Source organism: Ochotona princeps, chromosome 2 (assembly GCF_030435755.1).
Source record: "Ochotona princeps isolate mOchPri1 chromosome 2, mOchPri1.hap1, whole genome shotgun sequence".
Classification (NCBI taxonomy): Eukaryota; Metazoa; Chordata; class Mammalia; order Lagomorpha; family Ochotonidae; genus Ochotona; species Ochotona princeps.
Genome location: NC_080833.1, coordinates 101,124,546 through 101,146,396, shown reverse-complemented (window position 1 = coordinate 101,146,396; position 21,851 = coordinate 101,124,546). Strand labels below are relative to the sequence as shown.

At 38.1% G+C, this 21,851-nt stretch overlaps 1 protein-coding gene across 1 annotated transcript; it reads right to left on the bottom strand.

Annotated features, from left to right (window-relative positions):
• Positions 1-636: 636 nt before the first annotated feature.
• On the bottom strand, positions 637-1,275 carry LOC131479598 (adenylate kinase 4, mitochondrial-like). Its single transcript, XM_058660910.1, has one exon. The coding sequence runs from the start codon at positions 1,267-1,269 to the stop codon at positions 658-660; it is 612 nt and encodes a 203-aa protein (XP_058516893.1). The 5' UTR covers positions 1,270-1,275; the 3' UTR covers positions 637-657.
• Between the last annotated feature and the right edge of the window lie 20,576 nt (positions 1,276-21,851).

The following is a 21,851-nucleotide window of genomic DNA, read 5'->3' as shown; positions in this document are numbered from 1 at the left end:
AAGTAAGCTAGTTACATTTGAACTTTTTTGGGAAAAAACTTCCCCCTTCCTGTGGGGCACATGTAAATATCCTTTTTATTATTATTATTAGTCAAAATGCTTTAATCCAAAGGTTCCAAAAAACAGATTCTTTGGAGCATGGATGCTGAGAAGGAATCACTCTTACTCGGGAAAACAACCTGTCGACACACAAAATCAGAGAATCACCCATTCAGAGCAATAGCTTCAATTCCATTGTCATTAGGACAACACATCCGCGAGTACTGAGGCAAAGCCTGGGATGTATCACATACGTGGTTCAACAGCCACGGGGTATGGGAAAAACCAGGAAGTACCGCCATTGTGGGTAAAAGCAGGCTGCAATGGCCGCAAGATGGCCGTCAGAAGTCAGCTGGAGCTCACGTTCCACACCCCTTCAATTCCAGCCTATTCTTGCTTCCTTGGTAAGGGCTGGCCACATGTGGAAGGAGACACTTCAAAGGCAGGAGGGCCGGTTTGTGAGCTCTTTCTATTCAATTAATTTTCTTATCACTTCAACATGTAAACTGGAAAAGATACTGCAAGCTATCACAGCTACCTTCTAAGTTGGACACGGCACTAATGTTACACGCAGTTGAATGAATGACCACATCCTCCTGGTTCTTCCACTGAGCAAGCTCAGTATGCCTGTCTGGATTTAATAGGTGTGATCTTGTTTGAGAAAAGCGTGTAAACGTAAGGCCAGATTTTATTAATCTCCATCCCCAAAAACTGGTGCAGCACTCCTCGGCTCTTGTATAGCTCAATGACTAGCTTTACAGTGTCCTTGTACCGTCTTAGCCAGGCAGCAACTGCTTCAGGCTTAGCATTCTCTTGTTGGACTAATGATTCACCAGTGATGTCATCAATTCCATGTACATGAGGTGGGTTGAAGTCCATGTTATACACTCTTCCGTTGGGAGGGTGAATCCAACGACAGCTGAATCGATCATTCAATGTCTCAAACAGAATGTTCAAAGTGATCACTAGATCCAGGTCACAAATTTTTTCTAGAGCTTCAGCCTGCACTAGTATCCTTGGAAAACCGTCCAGAAGCCAGTGCTGGCCACTCCTGCTCTCCAGTTCCGAGAGCATCAGGCGTGTGATAACATGATGTGGGACCAAATGGCCTTTCTCTAGGTATTGCTTGGCCATATCACCAACTTCCGTGCTGGCCTTGATGTTCTCCCACAAGAAGTGGCCGCTGGAGAAGTGTTGCGGGCCAAAGTTCTGGGCAATCATCTGGCACATGGTGCCCTTTCCGAACTGAGCAGCCTGAGGATGACTGCTTGCAGGTGTTCGGAAGCCACTGCCTTGGTGAGGGGACGACCCCAGCAGGAGACCCACGAACTTTGTTGCTTGACCCCTGCCTCCGGAACCATTTGCTCGTAAATATCCTTAAGATGGTAAAATTATCTAGAGAAAAAAAAAATAATGCAAAGAATGTGAGCAAGTTGATTTTGCCTTTATTCTGTTGTGTATAAAGCTTAATAATGAAGTAATGGAGAACCCTGTAGAGGTATTCATGCAAGCATCTTTCTTTCCATTTACTTGTTTACTATACATCTAGCTATTAACCTGCTTATTTGTACCGCTAGATTATGCTAATTAGTAAGCAAAATGAGATTGAGAGTTCTGACTGAAAATCATCTGAAAAAATTACTCTTGTTTCCATCACTGCTCCCAGAAACCCTCTTTTGCAGTATTCATCCCTGGGGAACTGAGAAGAGCCTACCTTCTTCTATGGACTCCCAAGCTTAGATTATATGAAGATTCTGTAACTCAAAAAATGAGTTCAAAAGCATCTGTTGAGAGCAGCCTTCTCTGTCTAAAAGTGAAAAACTGATGTTGCGGACTGGAACTGGGGCAGGGAGCTACAACCCATTAGTAGTAGAACCATATGAGAACTCAAACCTTTTCACAGGGCATCTGTTGCTTTTCTTTGGCCTATCTTACTGCGCAGTTCAAGGGGGCAGACAACAAAATATCTCTCTGCGCATGAAGAACTTGGTTATGTGAGCTTTGGAGCAAGTCTAAGTTGATCTCTTTCTTTTTGTTCACCACTGTGCCTAGAAATTTTGGTGATTTCATTCTTTTCAAAAAATTTTTAGTTATTCTGTGTGTCTCCAGGACTTGGCCTGACCTGACTTATCACTTGGACTACTGTTCTTTGGCAATATGCTTTTACTCAGTAATCCCTGCCCTCTGAAACACATCTTTCTGCCAATCCCAATGCAAACCATGTTTCCTCCTCCTGCCTCACCTCTGGGCATCTGCTATTATTCACCACCTCATTATCTGGCTATTTGTCTGCTTCAAAATGCATTTTAGAACTAGTGGGTCTGACATTGATCTGTAAGTGGGATGGTCTGCACTTTACGGGGCCGGGGCTACATTATTTGACTGGATATTGGCCAAATAAAATAAAATAGGCTACACTCTTCTGAACGTCCAGTCAGAGAGCAATTGAAACAGGAACCTGCAATTTCCAGAAAGACCAAAATTGCAGGTTGGGAGTACAAGAAGAAAAGGGCAGCCTAACTGCTTTGAAAACTCCAACCTACTGCAAAGATGTTCCACAAATGTATTTGAGAAAGAGTATGCGTAGGATAGCTATAATAAAAGAAAACTGGCAAGGCAGCACATAACATCATTAAGTTGCAATCATAGCAAGTGTTTTTAGCAAAATGTTGATTGTTGAGTTGTTTTCTAAATTGACAAACTCAGAGCATGATGTCAGAGCAGGCTTTCCCCACTCCAATGTCCTTTCAGAAATTCCATCCATGGATCTGACTCTTAGACATTGCCGTAATGGGCAAGAAGTGGACACATCAGCTTGTGATCAAATGTTTACCTGAATTCAAGAAATAGGATGAAAAGTTGGAAAGGGAAGAATACTGAAGAAATGCAAGGATATGTGTTCATTGCAAACCCAAATGATGAATTTTAGATTTCACTGGATAAATGTTTACTGTAACATAGTTTCTTGCAGTTTGGAAAGAGTGCTCATGTTGATTCTCATCTGACATAAACTTGTATACCAAGAACTGCAGTTATTGCTTAACGGCCTGATTCCCATGAAGCAATGTGTAGACCAATCTGCATTAGGAGTATGACAATAATCCCCATATTAACATAAAGATTCACCAAACTATACTTGCAGATTTGTATTTCAGTTTAAAAGCGTACACAAGACAATCGAGTATAGGAATAGCTAATGCTTTATTAAAATACGCAGCAAGATTGGGATCAGACTAAGTACTGACAGAGGGTGGGAGAGTTAGTAACACTATGTAGGGTTCAGAGTGGAGATCTTGTAGGAACACTTTCTCTTATTTCCCATGACGATAGGGGTGAGGACTATGTGTAGGAGTTTGTGCTGTGTGTTAAATGGGGGTTGATGGTTGTCAGTCAAATTCTCTTCTTGTCCTCTCCTGACAGCCTTAGATTTTTCTTGATTGCAGCTCTCAGGAACATTGGTCAAAATGGGGAGAGGGAGGATTTGATAAACAGATATGTAAGATCTCAGTGGAATAAATCTAATCTGGTCACAACTTACCGTCAAAACTGTGCTTTGAGAAATGTAGTTTCTGATGACCAGTCTATGAAATTTCAGTAAGACTGCAGAAAACATAAAAATCTTTCATATTGTGTCCAAATATAAACTAGACATTACTCATCTATCCGCATATTTGGCAGACAGTGTAAATAAAAAAAATTGGCAAATTTGGTTGAGAGCGAAAGTCAGAACTCCGTACCTAATATGACCAGCATTGCTCTCATGCTGTCTATATACTGAGTTCTAGAAGCTGCAGTCCACCAGGCACAGGGCAGGACAAAACCAACTGAGGATTCCCAGGAAACCTTGGTGGGAGGCCAAACCTGTCGGTGCTGCTACATGGATGAGGAACCTCTGCTTGCCAGGCCAAGGGCCTAGGTGAACATGGGAGCTGCCAGCTCTGTTAGGAAATGTACAGTAGAACTGAGGAAAACAAACCACCAAGCATCACTGGAAATTGAAATTGGTTTAGTAATAATACCAGAACAAACTTAGGCATCAATTTGACATAAGTCGGGGGTGGACCAGTTTGAATCAGTTCACATCACCTGCCGGCAAATCTGAGCAACAGAATAGACTGTGGGTTGGGCCAGGCTTGGCCGCAGCACACATGTTATGGCTGGAACTGAGTGCCTGCTGGGCTAGGCTAGGCTGTAACCCTGACCAGCATGAGCTGGAATTGGGGGTGGGCAGAGTCAGGCCGGACCAGATTATAGCACACACTGGAAAATGCTGAGGCAAAGCAGGTCATGCCATATTGGGCCACAGCACCCAACCAGCACATGCAAGAACCAGGAAGGGAGAAGACAAAGTTGGTGGGGGAGATGTGGAGGGCTCCCCTGCTGGACCACCACTCCCACTGGAGAGCATGAGTTGGGATGGAGGTAGACCAGACCAGGCAGGGCTATAACACCTGTGGGCCTCATGTGAGATAGATCAGGGAAAACCAAGCTGGGCTGACTATTTCTACTGGTGCAAGTATAAATCAGAGTGGGTGACAGTTGGTTGGGTTTTGCCACAGCATAAGCTGGCAGGCACTGAGGGGTAATTCTGTCAAGTTAAACAGTATAACCACCTGCATGATCCAGGATTGGGAGTGGCCCAGTAAGTAAATAATGGCCACCTCCCTCTTGGGTTACCACTCCCACTGAAAAGCAGATCTGGGGCAGACATGGCTGGACATAACGGCACCCAGCAGCATGTATGTGGCCTGAATAGTGGGGCAGGTTGGGTTACCCTAGGCTTCAATGCCCATTGACACGTATGAGAGCTGAACAGGATGTGGGACAGACTGGATCAGTCTGCTGTACATACTGGCAAACATGGAAACCAGGGCAGGGGGCGGGCCTGGGGGGGTTATTGCGGGTCACTCTGACTAGGCTGCAGCTCCCACTGGTTGGTGTGAAGGCCAAGTACAAAGTGAGTAGGATTGGGCTGGGCTCCAATACTCATTGGTTCATGTAGAAGACAGGCTGGAGACAGAACTGACCCAGCAATGGCAACCACCAGCAGGTGCATAAGCTGATTGGGGCAACGGAATGTGCTGGGCCCTACACACACAAGAATCAGGTCTGGGATCACCTTAGACGAAGTTTCTTTGGGGATCCCTCTAACTGAACTGCCGATCTCGGAACCCAAACCACGAAGAGAATTGCAGGTCCCATGGTCTGACCATGGAGTCCATGTCTCAACGCTTAGGCTCTTCAGAGGCTCAGATGGAGCAGTAGACATCATATTCAGGTGTATATGGAGGATATGGTAGCACATTGGAACCTACAGAGGATTCCTAGTACCACTATAGAGGACAGAGAACAGAATAAATTGATCATCTAATCCAGCCATGTGTTGGCAGTGAAAATCTGAGCAAATTGAAACGTCAAAGTGGACTATGTCAGGCAGTGGATTCTAGGGAGAGTTCATCATGCTTGGAATGGCGAGATTGGCAGCAGTTAAGAACTGTTGACCTATCAAAACCACTTGAGCAGTGCCCTAGGAGCATGGCCCACATCGGGGACCCTGGGATGGTTGGGAGGGTGGGTGGGGCTTCTCCATTTTCTCCCCCTTTACCCCAGATACAGAAAAAAAAAAAGAAGAATGTTTTAACAATGGTCTTACCCACTTTCCTGTAGCCCTCAACCCTTTGTGTCCCAATCAACGATGTAAAGATTATCAAAATAAAATAATAATTTTTTAAAAAGTTAGAGATCAGCATTCAAGCATGTTTTCCTGACTGATGCAGGGATGTTTCACATAAAGACTTCGGTTGAGTATGTCGTGAGCGGACCACAAAGGACCCAGTTATCTTAGCCCCTTTCCAGTGTTCCTAGCAAGTGCAACCCTTTCCTGGAAATTAGCCAAGATCATTTAAGACAAAAAGAAGGAGCAGAAGGAACAACACCAAGAAAAGATGGCTAAGGCCAAGTGCCTGAAACAATGATGGAAGAAATGAGAAGGCTTTGCAACTAAAGGAAAAGCACTTGTGGGGGGGAAATAAAACAGGTTTGGAAAGACCCCACTAAGGTTTCTAAGGTTTCTTTTTGTTTCTTGACAGAAATCTGAACATATGGATAAATAATGCCTGACCTAGTACTGCATTAAATTTTAGGTATGGGAATGGGAGGCTTCTGATATCTTTTTATAGTTATTATAACTTGGAATCCATTAAGCAAATAAAGCATCCCAAGCCTGAAAATCTGAAATTTTCCAACATCTGAGCAAAGAGACGATACCATCAAGGGAAAACTCCACACCTGATCTTATGTAATCGAAACACAGGCACATTAAAATGTATAAATAACCTTCCAGCTAGGTTTATAAAGGCATGTAAAGCATAAATGCATTTCATGTTCCCGATTGGATCTTATTCCCAAAATCCTTTGTCAGATATAGGCAGACATTTCCAAAAATCCAGATGAAATAAAAATCTGAAACATTTCTGGACCTAGGCATTTCAAATGAGGGCTATTAGATGCAGACACAAATTCTCTACACCTGACTCAGTCACTTGCTATTTTGTACCATATGGACTGAAGTGAAAATATCCTGTGGAGAAAACTGACCCTACATTGTGAACTCTCCTCAGGGACTTGTTCAAAATGCAGTCCTGTTGCAGGACCAAGTACATCAAGAATGTGTATGTCAGAATTGTCCTTTCGGAAGTGAATGTGTTCTTTGACCTAAAAAAAGAGAATCACAAACCACATCTGTTATCATTATTGCTTATTTCTTGAAGTAGAATCATTTATGGCTGTCTCAAAAACAAGAGTGCTTTAATTTCCTTACAGTTTCTGTTCATTCATTTGTTTTAACCTGTGAGACACAGTTTTCTAAAATTTTATTTTTATGAATATAAAGGGAACGTACTTGTGCACTTCATAGGAACAAATCTAAGATAAGCAAATTTTCATTTCCCCTTCTTCCTTCAATTCGCCCCTATTCTTCCTTCATTTAAAAAAATTCTTGCAAAAGTGCAATTTCAATCATATTTATAATCAATAACTTGATACACCATTAACTAGAATATTCAAAACACAAAAATTAGAAAGACTCAAATTAGGCAGAAGTTTAGACAACAGCTAAAATGTAGGGCCAGCACCATGGTGTAGTAGGTTAAGCTATCCCTGCTATCACAGCATCCCATAGGAGCACCAGTTGGAATCCCAGCTACTCTACTTCTGATTCAGTTCCCGCCAATGTGCCTGGAAAAGCAGCAGAATACGACCATGTGCTTGGGCCTTTGAACCCATATGGAAGACCCTGAAGAAGCTGCAGGTTCCTGGTGTTACACCAGCCATTGTAGGTGTTTGGGAGTGAACCAGTGGATGGAAGATCTGTCTCTCTCTCTCCCTGGCCCTCCTTCTCTTTCTATAAATCTTCTCTCCAAATAAAATAAACCTTTAAAAACCAAAAAACAAAAAATGACCCAAGAGCTAAAAACATCAAATCTCAAGATGTCCATTTCATTCCTAGACTTTTTAAGAGTCTATATTAACTACTACACAACAGAGAACACATATATTTTTCTTTATTGTAACTGGCTTATTTCACTAAACAGTTGTGTTCATTTTGTTGCCAAAGACACAATTTAATTTTTTTGTGGTTGAATAGTATTCCATAGCATATATATGTACCACATTTTCTCTATACAACAAATATTTGATGAACACTTGGTTCGATTCCATATATTAGGTATTATGACTTTAACTGCAATAATCATGAGTCTACAAATACCTCTTTCATATGCTGTTGTCATTTTGTTTGGGTGAATATCCATGAGTGGGATGTCTATGTCACATGGCAGATCTGAGGAATCTCCACACTCTCAACAACCAAGGATTACTAACACATTTGGGGTTTTATAAAGAATTCTCAGTCTCTTGTCTATGTAAAAAACTACCTGTTTGATATAATTTTTTTGTTTTGTTTTTAAAACTCTGGATTATCTTACAAATGGATTACCAAGAAGAGCAGCACTGTGTTTTAAAACTTGAAGTAAAACAAGAAAAGTTTGTATCACCTTGAAGCCAAACTATGAAGGTATTCAAGAAGTTCACAGAGGGGCCAATGCTGTGGCATATCAGATAGAGCTGTCGCATGTAACACTTGTATCTTATGAGGATGCTGGCTCAGATCCCACTGCTCCACTTCCTCTCCAGATCCCTAATTATGGCCTGAGGGATTAGAGTGGAATAGCCTAAGTGTTTGAGCCACTGCCATCCATGAAATTCCTGGCTCCTGACTCGGCCCTGGCCATTGCAGCCACATGAGGAGTGAATCAGTGGATAGGAAGTCTCTCTCTTTCTCTCTCTTTCTCTCTCTCTCTCTCTCTCTCTCTCTCTCTCTCCCCCCTCCCCCTTTTTTTAAAGACTTTTGTTTCATTACAAAGTTAGATATACAGAGAGGAGGAGAGACAGAGAGGAAGATCTTCCGTCTGATGATTCACCCCCCAAGTGAGCACAACGGCCGGTGCTGTGCCTATCCGAAGCCAGGAGCCAGGAGCCTCTTCCAGGTCTCTCACATGGGTACAGAGTCCCAAGGCTTTGGGCCATCCTCGTCTGCTTTCCCAGGCCACAAGCAGGGAGCTGGATGGAAAGTGGAGCTGCCGGGATTAGAACTGGCACCCATATGGGATCTAGGCGCATTCAAGGTGAGGACTTTAGCTGCTAGGCCATGGTGCTGGGCCCTCTCTCTCTCTTTTTTAACCCAGACTGTCAGATAAATAAATAAATCTTTATTTTAATAAATCATAGAACATACATGTCATGAAACAACTGTACATGGATGTAAAAACATTTTTGCATCAAAATAAACTTGCTGTTTAAAATTTCCAACCTGACCATTAATTTTGTGAAGTATGCTTGTGTCCTTATGTAGTAATTGTGCTGTCATAAGGTAATTTTTTGATTATATAGAAAACACTTCTATTTTTTCTTTGGTTCCTTGTTTTAACTCATATCATACAGATGTCCTGTATCTGTTGATAAACAGGTTTGAGGAGAAGACTTAAATCTCATGTTTCTTTTAGAGAAATATTAAAGTTAACTGTGACTTCATACTTCACAAACAGGAATGATAAAAAGCAAAATTTGGAAATAAATTTGTGGAGTGATTGCTATGGGAAGAACAATTTTGTCAAAATGAAAATATACTATACGACTAGCAGTAGAGTTAAGTCATCCTTTATCAGTTATGTAGCAGAGTGAACTTTTTACTACTAAGCATGAGTTTCATTAATACATTAATTTTATTTACTGTAATATGTAATAGCATATTAATATTGTCTGTAACTCTGATTATAAAATTTAAGATGCAAAAAATTGTCACTATCTCTAATTGTAAGATGAAACTATTTATCACAATAAATCACTGATTTTTATAAAAATGCTTTGGTGATTTCCTTCAGTCGATAAAGCACTTTCCATAGAAAATGAAAATATCTCAACCTGTAAAATATCCTGCACAACTTTTATGCACAGCACTGCCAAAAAGGGATGTAATTTGCTTACCTGTGATATTGAAAGTGTTGTAATGAAAATTTTGTGCCACTTTTCAGTTTCCTTAATGTGTGTAGAAGCACTTACTGGGATTGTTGACTTTACAAAATGTGACAACAGCCACCTTCGGAAACATGTGCCTGCAAGATGGCTAGCGCTGGTGCCAAGCATAGAAAGGATGTTAAGATGTTTTCCTGCAATAAAATTATATTTCAAAGTATGAATAAGAATAATATTCGCTAATTTTGAAATCCATAAAGGATGAGGTTGGAAAGAAGAATTATAAGAAAAAGGAAATTTATGCTCCATTTTTCCAAAACTAATGTTTTTAAGGAAAACATGCCAAGGAAAGGATAAATCAATTGCACTTGAATAGTTCGCTGTTACATAAGTTGTGACAAAATCACATCAGGAAGTAAAAAGACCTTTTTTTTTTTTTTTTTTTTTTTTTTAGCAAAGCCACTCTGGAACTCCAAGAACAACAATAACAACAACAAAGATGGAGGGAAGGAAGGCAGACAGCCAATAGAAAGAAGAAAAGGCACCATAAGAGAATAACCATTTCAAACAGAATGCTTTATTTCTCTCTCTCTGCTCCCTTTCATGAATATAACATGCGTATGAGCTACATACAATAGTAGTTCACAAAACACCTGTTGTCCATTGTAAATTGTTCCATTTGATTATCACAGTAAATCCCAAAGTGCTACATGTTTATCATCACGTTTACTTCACAGCCAATGAGCTACAAGATTAAGAAGAGCAGCCGTGATTTGAACCGCGTCTTTGATCCATTTGCATAATGTAGCATCTAGAATCACACAGGATTTTCTCCTACAAAGTCTTCTCACTATTTCTTCAATACCACCAAGCAAACTACAGGAGAGGAATGTGGGTTTCTATTGGGAAAGGTGGGATAATTCAGAGCCCTGTATTAGTAGTTCCATTCCCAAGTCTGTCCTCAGTTGGTTAATTCAAAATCAGTCCAATGGCAGAGATGCAAAACAACTATTCAATTTAATGCTTTTAATAATTCCGCAGAATCCAGACTAAGCAACTGGAAAATTATATCTTGCATTGCCAAACATCTACTTAAGACTGCACATCTGGATCTGGATGAACGTGCAGTCATCCAGATGTTTTCACATGCTAGACATTTAGCAACATGATCAGCCAATATGTAACTGACGGAGTGCTTTGTGAACATCCATCCAGATGTTTGGAACTTCAAATGAAGCTTTTAAGTAATTATAGATGTCTCATCTCCTTCCTCTTTTTCTACCTCTCATAGTAGATCATTCTAACAAGATGTTTAAATATGATGAAGTCCCCTGAGAACCTTCAGGAGTTCAGATAAGTAAAATACTGGTTTTCCATGCGGATCTCTTCATAGCGAGATAACAGTTTTTCCACCAGCATGAAGTGGACTATGAATCATCCTAAAATTTCATATGGTTGATTAACACAGGCCCACTCATCAGAAATCAGTGCTCATTTTATTTCTCTGAATTTCTCTTGTTTCACATAGTATTTTCTCTTCTATGATATAGAGCTTATCTCCTACCCTTCAGTAATCACAGGCAAACATAGACACAGAAGGAAAACATACAGCACATCCAACCATATCCTCCCTTAGCCTCTGCCTGATTCCCGAGTTTTTGGGAGAACATCACCTTCCTAGTTCTCCTATTAAGTCCTTTAGTAAGTTTCTTGGGATGAGACATTAATTCTTTCATTGATGGTTACTTGTCAACAAGTAAACCACTGTATAGGATGTATTAATCTGAAAAAGAAACATAGCATCATGATAATTTGAGTGTCTTCATCTCTTATACTTCCTAATTAGATATTCATATTATAGCAAGATTGGCAATGCAATGCCTATTTTGCAGATTGAGCCACTTTACCTCAGAGAAGTTAACCATCTTGCCAAGGAGATGGCTCTTTAACACAGACCTTATTCAAAATCCACGAGACATTTTACAAAAGTTTAGGGTTTCTAACAATGTATTTAGTCAAGTTCTAAAACTGGACATGTTGATGAGCAAACTTGTGAAAAGGGTGTTCCTTGCTGAAACACATTATAGAAAATCTAAGCAACTTTTGCCCAAGAGCATTTCTGTGAAATCTTTTTTTTTTGCCTAAACACTCCTTAAATTCTGTTAGTCCAAGTGGTCAAGTTGCTACTTAGGACGCTCACATCCCATACCAGAGTATCTGGGTTCGAGTCCCACCTGGGCTTCAGATCTGGTTTCCTGCTAATGCATATATTCTCAAAGGTATCAAGATTATACTGGGTCCTGACTTCAACCTGATCCAGAATTGGCTGTTGTATGTATTTACAGAATGAATCAGTGGATGAAAGTGTTTCCTTTCTCTCTCTTTCTTCCTACCTTCTTTTCTCTTTCCCCCTTTATTTATTATTTTCCTTCTTTCCTTCATTCCTTCCTTCTTCTATATTTCCTTTCCCCTCATCCTCTTTTTAAATTATTATTATTTTGTTTTATGACACAGTTTAACAGGCCCTGGGGTTTTCTCCCCTCCCCAAGTTCCCACCCCTCCCATTGACTTCCCCTCCAGTTTTTTTTTTTTTAAGATTTATTTTATTTTTATTACAAAGTCAGATATACTGAGAGGAGGAGAGACAGAGAGGAAGTGGAGCTCCCAGGATCAGAACCAGCAGCCATATGGGATCAAGGCGAGGACCTTAGCCACCAGGCCATGCTGCCGAGCCCGACTTCCCCTCCAGTTTTACAATGGGTGTCTTGTGTGAACTTTCATCTTCTTTCAGTGAAGAAATTCCTTTAGTCCTACTATGTTGTAGACAAGTTGGGGAAACGGTGCAAATGCTGGGGCTTATAGTCACAACTATCAACAAATCCTACTTAACTTCCATTTAGAACTGTTTTCTGACCTCTTTGCCATCAGGTACTGCAAGGTACTCCCTCATTATTTCTCATTATGGCAAGCATAATAAGCAAGACAGTATTCTCAACTTAAAATGTAGCAAGGACCTAATACCTGGGTATATTGTGTTACAAATGAGATTGTATATGACAAACACCGACACGGACTATGACAAAAAGGACCATGGCTCTAGAGCTAGATTTCCCTTGTACAGATCACCATTATTTCTCTGATCTTAGAAAAGTTTGATTTCCTAAGATTCTATGTGTTTATCTGTAAGGTGAAAATTTAAATGGTGTCTAACTTTTAACTGGGACATTGAGCATTTAGCAGAGTCAAAAATAAAAGAAGTGCTTAGTAGTTATTACTGTTATTTGTGCATGAGATTAATATTTATAGAAAAATTTCAAAATAATACTGCACCACCATAAAAATATTGTTGGTGGTAGAAGCCTTGAAGTTCCTGATCTTTCATTGGAAGCAGTGATTTATACTCTTTCCTTCTCCAAGAAAACAAAAGGAAACAAGAAGCTTTCCTAACTGCAGGCCACTCAATTTGTCCGAAGAATCCCCAAAGCAGCTGTAACAGGTTGAGAGTAGCTAACTGAAAGCTCTGAGTAAGTTGCAATCACTGCACAGAACATAGGAAATTAAAAGAAAAAAAGCAGGAAATATAGACGTAAAATAATCTCATTTGATATTCAAGTTCTTTGCTTGGGACAATAACAAAAATGTTCCCAGGGACAGCAAAGACCTTTTCCATTGTCAGCCTCAGCATTCCACTTAAACCTTAATGACAGAAGGCATTGCAGTTTTAATTATTCTACTCTGCGTTCCACCCCTGCCACCCTTCAACAGGCTCTCTGCAGGCTTGCTCAAGCCCAGCAGACGAAAAGAAGCACAAAGGAGATTGTTTGTGGGTAGACTGTCTCTAATTAGTTAGAATGAGAACAATGACTGGCTTTTCCTTTGGGCCAGCCTGAAAAAAAATCCTGCATTTTTTGGGTGGGATAGGGAACACATTTTTGGCCCACAGATTGAAATTCCAAATAGGAATCTTTAGTATGTATGACTGTGACCTATTCTATCCATCCAGCAAGAGTCATGGAAGTTCAATGTGTGATGCACTAGTACAAGAAATGGGGATAGGGCTGCTCAAGCATCATTTCTCAAGACCTAGTGTAGGTGAGGCTCCATAGTGTGCCTGTATGAGACAGGCAGGCTCCCAGGATCCATCCCTCAGTGGTTGAGTTCTGATATACCTGAGTTAGAGCCCAAGAATCTGAAAGGTTATCAATATCCCCTCCTCCTCCTCTAGAACAAGTCTGTGCTAGGTATTCTGTACATCGAAGTTTAAGAAAGAAATTGGCCTGAGTGTTTGGTGAAAGCTCCTGCTAAGCAGATGTAGGCCTTGCTTCCAGCTTGCATGTGTTCAACAAAAACTATCTTAAGATTTTAATGATGATGATTCAAATTCTACCTCTTATTCCTTAGGGCTGGAAAGCCCACATTTTGAAGATCTCTCCTTTTCCTAACACCTGTATGAAAGAAAAATTGAGTAAATAAAGCAAAGTTTTTGAATTGAGTAAATGAGGAAGTCTATGTAGATAGGACTGGTAAATACAGTTCTCAGAATCAAACGCATTTTAACAGTGGGATGCTCCGTATTGTAAAGTGACCTACACAAACAATGCTAAATAGCAGAGGTAGAGTGAGCCACAGGTAGGCAGACGAGGGACTGTCGACCCAATCCCAGTTTACATATTAGGGCTATATACAAACACATTATTAACACAAATATCTGCATTACACATGTCTAGATACATCCATGTTCAGGATCTTTCAAAACATTAGGGAAAAAGGAATAAAATAAGTTTATCTTGGTGCAAAAATATGAAATCTGTGCATATAAGTGGTCTTCAAAAATGAGTATTATGAAGTAACTACTCAAGGATTTTAAGTATTTTTTGACAAAAATAAACTTATTTTTAAATTCTTATGAGACTATCGTAAGAATTTTATAAGAATTTTAATTCTTATAAGAATTTTCTAATTCTTAATGAATTTTTTTGAAGTCTGCTTGTGTATCTGATCTATATGTACATACGATTATGCAATGTATACAATTAATTCCCCACCTGTGGAACGTATAGTTAAGGGTTCAAGTCCTTCAGTGACTTTATCTCTACAGTGTTTTCTCCTCAAGTCCTTCGTCTTTGAGAGTGATCCTTTGGGGACAGGGAAGAAATCCTGTAAAAACAGCTTTTTAGAAATCCATCCTATGTCCAACTTTTTGTAATCTTTAAGCCCTGGCAATTTTCTAAGCCAGCTGTAAGTGTAGGCAGCTAACTTGTTGGAGAATGCTCCACTGTTGTTTAGCAGGCTACTTCATCCCAGGACAGCATTTCTCCGTGGGGGAGCATTTAGTGCCCTGCCCCGGGGGTTAGGTGCTTCTAGGAGCTGTTCCTCTGTTCTTAAGACCTAAGCAAGTCAGGACACCATTCAGCCACAGTGTATATAAGAGCAGAAAATTCAAAAAGTGGGGATAAAAAGCTGGCACAGGGATGAAAACAGTTAAAGGGGAAAACACAGAAAGAAGAGTCCCCAAGAAACTCTAGCCAAACACATTTAATATTTTTTACATCTGGCAGGGAAACAGCCAGGAAAGAACCCCCATGTAGGTGCTGGATCCTGAGGGAACGTCCAGTTGATGAAGCTATCATTCACATGTCCCAGCTTCCGGGCCCCCCTCAGCCCTTTCACCCCTTTCACAAGCTGCTCCTTAGATCATCAGCAAAGGCGCCCCTCCCTGCAAATGGACCTTTAAGTATGGAGAGCATCAGGAGCCTTTTAGGGACCAGGAGGCTGAAGGCAAAAGACTGCTCTGGGACAGCCACTCCTCCTGAGCACAAAGTCAGAGGAAATGAATACTTAACCTCCATGGCATATCACACCTCCCTCACGACTCCGAGGAGAGTCCCAGAGAGGGCAGCAGGCGGAGTGCTTCTCCACTGGAGACTGGCTTCTCCGGACACAGAGGCAGGTAGGGCCAGAAGGGGACGTTAGGAGCGGCTTTCACCTTTACTGAAGCAATTCGCCTGAAAGACTGAATCTCAGTTTCTTGATCTACCAATTAAAATGGGCACTTACAGCGGCCATTCCAACAGCGCAGGATTCCTGAGAAAAAAACAACGTAAAACTCCAGTGTGAAATGGCTTCTTCTAGCAACTCATTGCTACAAACACTCAGAAACCACAGAACAAAATAAAATTTAGTAAGATTGTTTGAAACAAACCCATTGACTCTGCTCCTCACTATTGGTGCTCCAGGTCAATACCTATTCCTGTCGGAGCATGGCTCGTCAATGCAACCGGATTCCTGGACTCCCGCTTTAGCTCCCAATCGTTATGTTCCATAGAGACACATAAGGGTTGTAAACACTGTAATAAAAAATTCCAATTTAATAAACAGCTTATCAGCAGTATTTTTATGGTTTGTGTGGAGCCATGTTCCCTTCTGAGATTTAATCATTGTGCTGATTTTTTTTTTACTTTCTTATTTTTCTTCTTATTTCTTATTTTTCTTCATATTTTTACCAAAGGCATAGATTTCCAAACAATAAGTCAGTCAATTTCACTTTTTATGTAACCATACCATTAATTCTTTTTTACTTGAATTTTCCTTATTTATTTACATAAAAGAAATAGATTTCATGAAATTCATGCACACACAAGGATTTAAGAGCATAGTGATAAAAAGTGAGATTGACTGATTAAAATAGTTGTGCATTAGAAATCTATACTACATTAATGCAAATAGATGCAATTCCTTTGTTTGCCATGCCTTTGTATATTGCCCTTCCTCAAGCCAAGCTTGCTTTTTAATCCCATCAGTGTTATCTTTCATTATCAGGAACTTTTCATTTCAGTGTAGTCCAAGTTCCTCAATATTTTCCTCTGAGTTGATGCTTCTATGTTATTTTCTATCCTTTGTATTTGAATGTATAATCTTCACAAAACAGAATTTTGTTTGTAGTATACAGAAGGAGTTACTGGTTCTCTAATATGGCTAGATAAATAATAAAACACTAATAAAAAACCATAATTTATAGTATTTCATGCTCCCATAGACATATTTATTGCTCCTTGCCTCTTGATTTTATTTCTCTGGTCCATTTGTCATCTCTGTGCCATTACTCTAAATTTATAGTCTGTCTGTTTGAATGATGGGGGAAAACTACTACCCTGCTATTTAAATGTGACTTTACAAGTAAGCTTTATTTAGTAATTTTTCTTCAGGTCTCCTCAAATGGGTGAAATTTCTAGGCATGGGTGAATGCTAAGTTTTATCATTAAGTATTCCCCAGTGTCTATTGAAAAGAATCAAAAATTTTCTTGCTTAAAGATAGAGTATGTTGATGGACTTTTTTCTTAAACTGAAGTAGCATACATTCTAGAGGAAGCTCTGCATGACCATAGCTTTATTCTTCAGTGTACTGCTAAATTTTATTGTCAGTTATTTAATGGTTTTGGCATATATATTATTAAATTATTTTGAACTATAAAAATTCTTACTTTAAAAAGTATCCATGCTTGATTTGGATATCAAGAGTGTTATAGGCTAACCTTGCTTCTTTTTCATTTTCATATTCTAGAAGATGTTTATAGTATTTATAATTCCAAATCCATGAATGTTTGGTAAAAGTTACCAGCAAAAATTTGAGGCTCATTCCTCTTCTTGTGAGATTTTTAAAAGCTCTATAAATTATTCAATGTTTGTGGAACATTTAAGTTTTCTGCTTCTTATAAAATGCAGTTAACAATTTATATTTCTCACATAAATACTTCACATAAATTTTCAAATGGATTATATGAAGCTTTTTATAATTTGTTTTTTTAATTGTCTTCCACAATTACAGTTAGCTTATATACATATTCAAGGCCTGATATTGGTTTATTCTAGTAAGATTATTTTTCTTCTTTGCTGTCTGGGTTTATTGTTCTTTTTATTTATCATGTTGTTTGTATAGTACATTAATTTTCAGATTTTCATTTTCTCTTCCAAACAAGTAAATGTATTACTTCCCATTTAATTTGTATATATATATATATATATATATGTATGTATATATAACAACTCAATTTCTTTAAAAAAGATTTATTTCTTTATTTGACAAATGGAGTAGCAGAGAAGGTGTCCAAAGATCTCCCATCTGCCAGCTCATTTCCAGAATGCCTGCAATAGCCAAGGCTGAAGTTCACCTTATTTCCCAAGATCATCTCCCAGACACATGAGCAGGAGACTGTACAGGGAAGTATGGAGTATTCTGGACTCAGTCAGGTGTTCAGCTGTAGGATGATGGCATGTACAGCAGCATTTTTATGCACTGCATCATAACATAACTCTCCCCCCTCCCACACACACACAAATTTTTACATATGACTTTTTTTTCTACAAACTTTTTATGATTTTTTTCTCTCTCTTTCTCTCCATTGGAAAGTCAGACATACAGAGAGGAAAAAAGACAGAGCAAGATCTTCATCTGAAAATTCATTCTCCAAGTGGCCACAAGGCCAAAGCTGAACAGATCCGAAGCCAAGAGACTCTTCCAGGTCTCTCACGCAGGTGCAGAGTCCCAAGGCTTTCAGCTGTCCTCGACTGCTTTCCAGCCACAAGGGGGGAATTAGATGGGAAGCAGAGCTGCTGGGACAGAAATCGGCACCCATACGGTGCAAGGCAAGGACTTCAACCACTAAGCTACTGTGTTGGGCCCTCTCTTTTGATCTTAAAAAGTATTTAGATGTGCATGTAAACAACTGAAAATAAAAAGAAAAATCCTCTTATTTGGAAATAGAAAAATAGAAAAATGAAATTTTTTTTTACCATTCATTGTTAAACTATTTTCAAATAAGTAGCATAATCACACTGAGAAATTTGAAAAAAGAGAAATCCAAGTACATTTTTACAGGCTGTAAGAAAATAAACTAAGTAAATGCGGAATTCTATTCAACATGTTTGTTTTTTGCAGATGCATGGGTTAGCAATTTTGAAACTATTTTATGTGTAGTCTAGATTGAGGAATAATTAACTATATTATGGATAATAGGAACCAGAGTTTTCACAGCTGGAGAAAGGAATATATGAATACAGAAAAGCACCTAATAGAAACTTCAGTGTTAGATGGAGATGGCAAGTGTCACAATGAACTCAGGGCTTCATGTAGGTGTAATAGAAAAAAAGTATAAACATACAGATTGACATAGACATTGCTACAAAAATGATTTTATTTCTTCAGTTTACCCACTGTCAAGGACTACAACCAATAATATCCCACTACACATCCAGTAAATAGATCTTTGTTGCATAAATATCTTTGTACAATAAAAAAAGCACCTTGAATCTGTGGAGATGTGATTTGTTCTAGGCTAGAGCTGAAGATGTGCAAGATGACCTTGCCCTTGTCACTAAGCCATGAAAATAGTACTTGACAATAATGGTCATTAACGAGACAAAAGATAGCTTGGAGAGTCTCTTCTAAAGCTACTTTGCACACTCAAATAAATGATAGTGACAATTATAATTTACTTAATTTAATGGAAATCAAGGGTTCAGGTGGATATCAAGTTTAAACAGATATGGATAGATAGATGGGTAGTTAGATAGAGGTTAGGCAACAAATCAATGGAAACCTGCTCCTTATTTTAAAAACAATAACCACTACTAAGTACATAACTAATGTAAAGATAAGAAAGGAATCATTGATATCAGTATAGTAAAAATGATTGCTTTATTCAATAAACTGGATGGAAAATCAACAGAAATATCATAAAAAGATATAAACATTACACATAAAATTAAACTTGCAACAGTACACCAATATCTGTTGTAGTTATATCCATGTATCATGAAAAATTAGAGTAGAAAATTAAGAAAACTTGATAACACATTGAAAAGGAATAAAATATTTGAGAATAGGCTTAAGTAAGGAGACAAAAATGAAACCGTGGCTGAAAGGAAATACAGATAATACAAATAGAAAAACACTTGTATTCACAGATTGACCTAACATTGTCAAAATATCAATTTTGCAAAGTGACAAATATATTTAATACAATCCATACCAAAATTCCAAGAGTGTTTTGCAAAGGTAGAAAATTTGTCGTAAAATTCATTTAGAATCTCTGGATAGAATAAACAATTTTGAAAAGGAGAAACAAAGTTGAATGTCTCATACTTCTAATGAAATAGTGCAGAAATAAATCTTTAAACATATCCTCAAATAATTATTGGAAAAGCTATCATGACCATTTGAAGAAGGCAGGACAATTCTTTTAAAACATAGAGGAAATTGGATATCCACACATGAAATTACAAATTTGGAATTTTACCTTATACTATATGCAAAAAAACTAGAAATGAAATAAATACCTGAACATAACAGTAACAATCTAAATCTTTTAGAATAAAACATAGGGGGAAATCTTTATAACAGTGAGTTCTTACAAATTATGTAATGCATAGGCAACAAAAGGAAATAAAGAGGTTACATCCAGATTAAAAGCTGTACCACAAAGGATTTAATCAGCAGAGTGAAAAGGCAACTCACACAATGGGGGAAAATATTTCAAAATCATGTGTCTGACATGCAGATAATACAATCAGAACTACAAAAATCCAAAAATAGCAAAACATACAACCTGATTTTTAAAATAGGTAGATGACATAAATAGGCATTTCTTCAAAGAATTAAATAAAAATCTAGCAAGCAGAGAAAAGGCATTCATTACCACTATTAATTAGAAAAACACAAATAAAAAGCATAATCAGATATAACTCCACATCCACTAGATGACTACTACCAAAATGAAGCAAAGCAGAAAGTAACAAACAAGAACATAACAAAATCAGAATCTTTACACACTACTTGTGGGAATTTGAACTAGTACAGCTGCTGTGAAAGACAGTATGATGTTCTCAGGATACTTAAACATAGAACTACCATATGATCTAATTGCTCTACCTCTGGGTGGAGTGTGCAAAGATAACTGTATATCCATGTTTACGGCAGCATTGTCATGATCGCCAACAGGTAGAAGCAACTCAACTACCCTTGGGCGAACAAGTAGATAAAGTGCGATGTGTAGATAGGGTGGGATGCCATACAGCCTTACAGAAGTAAGTCAATTCTTACACATGCTAGATATGACTGATCCTTAGGGACAGTATATTAAATGAAACAAGCCAGTTTCATAAAGCAAATACTCTATTATTCTACTTCTGTGGGTAGTCTACTCCATAAAAAGTTGAATGGCAGTAACAAGAATGGAAACTGAAAAATGAATATGGAGTATTGCTTCTGTAAGATGAAAAACTATAGCAATTCAGTGCATCACAACTAAATTGTAAAGTTAGAAATGGTTGAGGATACATTTGTTATGTGTATTTAACCACATTAAAATAATCCAGACTGTTTTTTAACGCAAAAACTTTTATGAACATGACCAAGTTCATAAAAAGCATTGTTACTCAAATGTAATAAAATGTATAAAACACACTGAAGTGTCCTTTTTCATCGGCAATTTGGTTGAGCATGAAAAATGTATAATAAATACTGTTAGCAGAGTTTAGGAAGTCAGGCACACGTTGTTGGTGGGCAAAAGTAAATTAGGATAAGCCTCTTGGTCAGGAAACTTAAAAATATCTAACAAAACTAAATTTATATTTACCTTCAGCTCAATCATTCTATCCATACAATTCTGTCCTACGATGACTCTCCAACAATATAAAAATAAATATGTACATTGCAGATATGTTATAAATGCAAAATGTTTGTGAATATATTCATTTCTCTTTACAACTTTATAACTTGTCATTTCAAACAAGAAAAATATATTTATGTTATGTTCAAATATTTATTATATTTATTATATATTTATTATATATGTTATGTTCAAATTTTCATATTTATGTTTGTATATGTAACATAAATTACCATTTATATACTGAACATGTTATGTACTATACTAAACATGTTAGGTATTTTATCTTGTCATTATTCCCTATATAGTACAACTATTTACAGAGAAGTTTTCACTGTATTATATACTATAAGTAACCTAGGGATGATTTCAAGTATTCAGAAGAACATGTATATGTTCTATACAAACAACATTCTGTTTTATATAAGGGAATTGAGCATCCTTACATTTTACTATCTGCATTTAGTTCTTGTAACCCTTGTGGACACTATAGATGATTAACCTTTAAATATTGAGTGCTGAAAATTTTGTCTTCCTTTAGCAAACTGCACCTCAAGTAAATTTTTTTTTTAAAAGCTTCTGGGTTACTTAGGATCTCTCCTCAAGTGTTTATCA